Consider the following 6,978-nt stretch of genomic DNA (forward strand, 5'->3'; position numbering starts at 1 on the left):
TTTAATTACAGTTAAAATGTTCAATTTCATTATGCACACTCATGTCCAAAATTATTGTCGCATATCTATAACTGTCTTTTTGTAAGAATATAATTTGATAATGATATTGCAGGGTACTTTTAATAATGATACTGTGTATATAATCGGGAAATGTATATTTGTGGTAAATTTCATAGGAAAATAATTATAAATGCGAAAATCAAAATGAGTAAAATAAAATGTTACTAAATGGACATGAAAGTTTTATTGTTCTTATTTACTGCTCTTTTGACATGAAATTTGCCACATACATGTCTTTGCCGATTATACACATACTAACATTATAATAAATACCGTGCGAATTCGTTATCGAATTATATTCCTAGAACAACATACTATATTTATAGACATGCGACAATAATTTTGGACATGAGTGTACGCCAGTTAATATGTTTCTTAATTTGTAGTATAAGACCATATGATTATTATTTTCTATGATTAACTTGGAAAATTCTACAATTTAATCAAAATATGGCGAGCCGAAATGGTAGTCCTCACGGGTCAGCGTTGGTCCGCAGGCCGTAGTTTGGATACGGCTCCACTCAAGGTTCTGAACCATAGTGTATGACTCGTTAGAATTATTTTTACTCCAAAACCAATATTACAATGAAGAATTTAATGGGTAATTTTTCACAGATGTTTATTTTTGAGAAATATATCACTACGTTGCACTAGGCTATGTCATGTTGAGTCGGGGGAAAATACTTCTATAAGTTCCTATTTTATTTGTTCTTCCTAAATTACTTTTACGTTCTTATTACAGAAAAAATGTATCAAACTCAGGTGGATTCATAATGAACCGAATGGAATCGACCGCATATCACGAGTCTAGAGATTTTTGCAGATAATTTATTAATGGCTGCATCTGGCACACTTGGACAGGAATTTTCTCCATTGCCGCAAATAATGCCTAACAGCCCTTCCTTTTATGTATAACCTTGACTGAATATATTAGTCTTTCGTGCAGGATGCCCAGTTTTTATTTTTAAAAAAATAATAAATCAAACATTTCCAACTAGCTTATAATATCTATATGGCGTGGGTGCACACATTTTACAATCAGAGAAATTGTCTTCAGAACTTCAATAAGGGGCGGGGAGAGGGGACGAGGAGGAAAATGAACCAAGGAAATGTTATGTTTTTCTTTGCCTTTACATTTCCTTATTCTATTCTTCTAGTTCATTTTCTCCCCTGTTTTGCTCTAGTATTTGTCACCGGAATTTCTTGTAAAACAGGAGGTGGAAATGACAGTTTTAATTATTTTTTTTATTTCTTCTCCCCTCTTCTTCTTCAATTTCAATGATTCACTTTGCGAAATGACCCTCCTTCTCGACGCCCCTGTTTCAATTCCCCTTTCTCCCCGGCCAAATAAGTTTGTGTGGAGGACAACATCGTATCCGTGGGTTTTATCGGGGTGCTTCCGTTTCCTCCCACTTTCTCATTTTACCAATTCGTTCATCATCATTCACTTGCCTAAATCCCTTTCCTTAGTATAAATAGTTTAAACGTGGGACCTTAGACTGAAAAGATTTTCAATTAGTCTTTAAAAAAGAGGAAAATATACTGTATCTAAGGACATCATTTGAAGAGTTGTCTTATTAATACTGTGATAGAACGTATGGTAAAAGATAAAAGTGAGGAGAATACAGATCCTCAGAGGTAGAGCTCTCATCCCTGATGCAAGCAGGTTTCTGATTACGGTGGGCAACATTATGCTCGCGGGTTTTCCGAAGTTCTTCTTCTGTTTCCTGATCCATTCTTCTTACACTAATTATTTATATTCATAATGGTGCACTGTCATCAATCATCTTCCTTCTTTAGCGTAAAGGCCCATACCTGTTGCGTGTTAAACTAGAAATTTCATTAAATTTACTAGATACAAGACCTTAAACTGTAAATTTAATTTCATAAATAACCAATAATGTGCAATAGTTTGATCATATTTCCGGAGCCATGGGACGGAGGAGTGAAGTGCAGGCGCATACAGCAAGACCTAGTGGCGGATCCAAGGGGGGCAATCCTCCCCCTTCAGAAAAGGAAACTTAACTTTCTTATTTTATATATAAATAAAACCCATCCCAGAGTTTGAATCTCTTAAATGTAGCTCTAAGTAGCAGTATTACAACCCACCGCCCTGCAAAAGTCCATCCTGGATCCGCCCCTGGTAAGAACGGATGGAATGGTGTCGTGAATGGTTGCTAGTGATTTTGGGTAATGGTAATTTAAGTAAGAAGTGTCATCTAGAAAATGGCATGAAATGCGTTTAGGCTATGAAACAGTAATGTATCCTTTATATTTTAATTGAATTAATCATTACATGCCTTTTACATTGTTCATTTAAGAAAATGCATTCTGTCTTTTATGACAATCATACATGATCACAAAACAGCGTATACCCTCTGAAACTTTTAGGACTACAGCGCTAAGTTTAACGTCCAACGTTTATGCCTTTAGGCTCAGGAAGACTGATGATTAAGGCAAGTGAATGATGATGGAAGAATTGACAGAATGAGAATGTTGAAGGAAACGAGAATATCCCGAGAAAACCCATGGGAATAAACTTTTACAAACCACCACAAACTTACTTAACCAGAGATCGAACTAGGAACTCTATCCACAGGAGGTAATTGCGCTACTACTCAGCTACCTTGCCCCCATTGGGCCATTCAAACACTAACGAGAATTGTCTAAATTGTCTAAGTTTATATGTAAGTATAATGGACCCTTGTATCAACAGATAATTTTAACACTGCGGGTGATTAGAGGGGCATTTTGTTTTACATGTTTCTTGCGAAATTTAAATCAATGGACTTCCTGCTTCTGAAAATAAAATGAATTGAAATCTTTGGGCCGTATGCAGAGTCATTTTGACTCGTGATTACTGCATTACTAAAGAGTTCGACTAACATAAGGTCCCTGTAGTAGTCAGGCCTTTAGTATAACGTTAATCATACTTCAAAACGACTCTGCATAAGGCGGTTTGAGTTTAACGATCCACAATTATGCCTGTTAGGCTAAGGCAGACGAATTTCTCCTTTTGAAAGTAAATTTGTCATTTAATCAGCGGCTACGTATTATTTTCTATAAGTTGATTTCCAGGAATATTTTATAAACTTTACTTGGATATTTTGAAAACTTTGGTAATTGCTACAAACATCTCAACCACATTCTTTGCACCTCATCCCATGTATGTTCAAATCATTGTATCTGAGCTTCCATTGTATTGTTCTATCCAAGGCATATGAAAGAAATTGAATTTACTATAAGATTGGTTTTAATTCAATTTATTACTACAAAATATTAATACATTTACATTATAGTTAATTGATGTCAAAGTTACATACAATGGAAAGAAATGAGCAGACATTAATATCAATAATAATAATAAGTTATTGAAGATATATATATAAAAAGGGACAGAAAATGATGAATACGTACGTACGTATATGTAATGTGTAAGTATGTATATTATATCTACTGCGCATAATGAAATTAACAGAGAATGGCAGTCTCTATTTAAATATACCGAGCGAGCAGGAACATGACCTACGTAGCACACGATAACAGTTAAGGATGTCCAAAGAATATCGTTAGGGATTAAGGAGTACGCTAGAAACATTCCAAATATATCCTGGGAATATTCCAGAGAGTTGCCTGGAAGACTTCGTGAACTTTCGTGGGATATTTAAGGAACTTACCAAGGATACTCTTTGGACATCCTACAAACTTTGTGCTGAGCAAGAAGTCTAAGAGTTTTGACTGTTCTCGTCTTGAAGGAAACTGCTTATACTTTCTTCAATAATTTTTCTTGCCATTTGAGCGACTGCTGGTGAAACCATTTCTTCCATTTGGTTCTGTACCATGTCCATTAGTTCTGATTCGTCAATGCCAAAAATGTCCATACCAAGCTTTGCCCATTTCTTAATTTGACTTGGCTTTATTCCAACATCTTCCAGGTATTTACGTGCTATCTCCATCCCCTGACCTAACATAAATGTGTCTCCAGTTATAAAGGAAAAAATACTACTTCCTGCTCCGCCTCCACCACCTCCTTTACCACCACCCCCTCCTCCCCCACCTCCTTTGGAGTTACGTCTTCTGCGCATTTGAACGCTGGGAGGGATATCGTTCACTATTTCATTTTGGTTGCCGTTCTTGTTTTGTTGTTGTAACTGATTCGCATAGCCTCCTCCACCACCCCCTCCTTTTTCCTCTCCTGATTCAGCGCCACCGAAGAAACCAAAAGGGTCAAGGTTGTCCAACATCCCAGGATCTGGACGTGCTCTTGCCTTGAAAATATGAGAGCAAAAACAAAATCAATTACAACAAGTACAAAATTGCATACATTGTATGTGCTGAATGCATACAGAGGAATGTATTCTGTCATCCCTTAAGAGGCCCCATCACGGCGAAATTAAAATACCGCCTAATTTTACAGTAATTATATGATATATTCAAATAGATAAAAGATAATCGAAAAGTGGAACAAGATCTCGCTAGACAATATTATTTTGCATGAGGTACCGTTATCACGATTCACTTATCTGCTTTCGATTTCCAGCTATATAGAAAATCGGCATTTATTTTCGCGTTTCTAAATGGCTGCAAAGGGAAAACTACTAGCTGACTCGTGATAACAGTACCTCATGTAAAATAATATTGTCTAGGGCGCTCTAGTTCCACATTTCGATTATCTTTTATCTATTTGAAGATATTACATACGTACTGTAAAATTTGCGGTATTTTAATTTTGCAGTGATTAGACCCCTTAATAATACTAACAAACTTTTCAGCTTGTGAAACCCCATCTGTCGTAGATACATTCTTAGCTTACAGTTCCTGAAGCTTGAGTTCGGTTCCCGGCGGAAGTGTTTGTGTGGCTGCGCATGAGACAAGATTTGAAGCTATCTCGTCTCGAAACTGTATTGTGAAAGTAATGTCTCGACTCGAAAAATATATATTTCTCTATTGGAAAAGTTGTGTCTCGACTCGAATTGTGTCAGGAAAATTCTATTGCATCGTGCGCATCCCTAACTCCAATTCTCTGTTAAACTATGAGTTTACGTTAAACAACTACTATCTTTGTAGTCGTTTCGTATAGCTTCAACTTCGAAAAGGGGCATTAAAATCAAAAAATTAACTTATAGTGCCACATATATGTACCTTAACCAAAGACACAGATTATTAATGTAAGTAAATGATTATAAAAAAGAACTGATGAAATGGGAAAACTCCGAGAAAACCCACGGACGCAATGTTGCCGACCTCAAACTTACATGGTCTGGGGTAGAATAAAGGATACCTTGAAACAGACATGAGCGATTAGTCACTGGGCTACCATATTCTCTACATAAATCTTAAAACTAGCAATCGACAAAGTCCATCACAGCAGAAAATCAAACCCAGCTAAATTATAATCTGTTCAAATGAATCCAAACAAATTTATTTCTACCCTTATTTCTCTCTGACTTACTCTAGATACTCAAGAATGAAATGCACACTCATGTCCAAAATTATTGTCGCATATCTATAATTGTCTTCTTGTAAGAGTATAATTTGATAATGATTTTGCAGGGTACTTTTAATACTGATACTATGTGTATAATCGGGAAATGCATATTTGTGGTAAATTTCATAGGAAATGAATTATAAATACGAAAATTAGAATCAATAAAACAAAATGTTGCTAAATGGATAAGAAACTTTTATTTTCGTTTTATTGTTCTTATTTACTGCTCTTTTGACATGAAATTTGCCATATACATGTCTTTGCAGATTATGCACATATTAACGTTATAAGAAATACCAGGTGAATTCGTTATCAAATTATATTCCTACAACAACTTGTTTATAGGCGTGTGAGAATAATTTTGGACATGAGTGTACCTTATTTAATTATTGTGAAGAATTTCTAATGATAATGTATAAATTGATTTCGTCATAATATAATCTAGAATTTTAGGATTACAGAGTATTTTTGGTTGTGATACAGTTATTGGATTTTTCAGTGTATTGGTGTCTATGTGCAAATAGTATACACTAAATAAAATATTAAAATAACTCACTGTAATTATTGAAGGTAAGCAAAATGACTTCTATAAGCACTTGATTATTACAACGAGTTGGGTCTAAACCTAACAAATAATGACAAATATCTCAGCCTGTGAGCAAGCTAATTGTAATATTAAGCAGTCACGTTAATAAATCTCGCTACTTGCGCTGTCGTTTACCTACCTGATGATAATATATGTCTCTACCTGCTCTATCGGGTGTTAAACTGTGGAGACGCTTTTGATGATTAATACTACTATTCATTGACAACTCCTTCAGTTTTTACCACTCATCAATATCCACAAGGTTTGATTTTGCACATCTGAATTTTAATTGGGTGTTTCGGAATTTTTGGATCTCCCTGTAGATTAATTGTATTTCTTGCTGATGGAAATTGTTAATACATTTGCTCCTGTTCTAACATTTTGTTTTTAATGTCTGACTTGCTTTCATTACCAGTTAAAAGTATTTCAGCTTTAACCGTTTTTTGCTGAAACTATATGGCAAGTGTTGCTACATCTTAACTCTTTAACTAACAGTGTTTGAATATCATACTATACAAATATTAATTCACTTACCTGGCAACAAGAGAGCACTGTCATTATTGTCACAAGCATGGACAGCATTGATACTGTGTACAGTGTTGCCATGTTCTGAAATAAATAAAATGATTTGTTTTTTAAAGAAAAACATATAAATCGACTATATATACTTTGTGCTTTTCTAGCGCATAAGCAATGGCTGCGCTGGCGGAGATTGTTGGAAGTAGTGAAAGATACATCTATGAAGATATATAGACCCTATATATATATATATATATATATATATATATATATATATATATATATATATATAGGGTGTCACAAAATTAATGGTAAAAATTGAAAC

General features: G+C 34.8%; 1 protein-coding gene across 1 annotated transcript; it reads right to left on the reverse strand.

Annotated features, from left to right (window-relative positions):
• Positions 1-3,327: 3,327 nt before the first annotated feature.
• LOC145691724 (uncharacterized) lies at positions 3,328-6,739 on the reverse strand. Its single transcript, XM_081767055.1, has 2 exons — positions 6,669-6,739; positions 3,328-4,328 (listed from the first exon to the last, which is right to left on the reverse strand). The coding sequence occupies exons 1-2, from the start codon at positions 6,714-6,716 to the stop codon at positions 3,786-3,788; spliced, it is 591 nt and encodes a 196-aa protein (XP_081623181.1). The 5' UTR covers positions 6,717-6,739; the 3' UTR covers positions 3,328-3,785.
• Positions 6,740-6,978: the final 239 nt, after the last annotated feature.

The sequence above is a fragment of the Thermobia domestica genome, chromosome 8 (assembly GCF_964235325.1).
Source record: "Thermobia domestica chromosome 8, izTheDome1.hap1.1, whole genome shotgun sequence".
Lineage (NCBI taxonomy): Eukaryota > Metazoa > Arthropoda > Insecta > Zygentoma > Lepismatidae > Thermobia > Thermobia domestica.

Excerpts from the sequence above, each read along its gene's own strand:
- LOC145691724 (XM_081767055.1), bottom strand. The coding sequence starts at position 6,716 with ATGCTGTCCATGCTTGTGACAATAATGACAGTGCTCTCTTGTTGCCAG. Across the intron at positions 4,329-6,668 it reads CAGTGCTCTCTTGTTGCCAG|GCAAGAGCACGTCCAGATCC; the intron begins GTAAGTGAATTA and ends CATATTTTCAAG.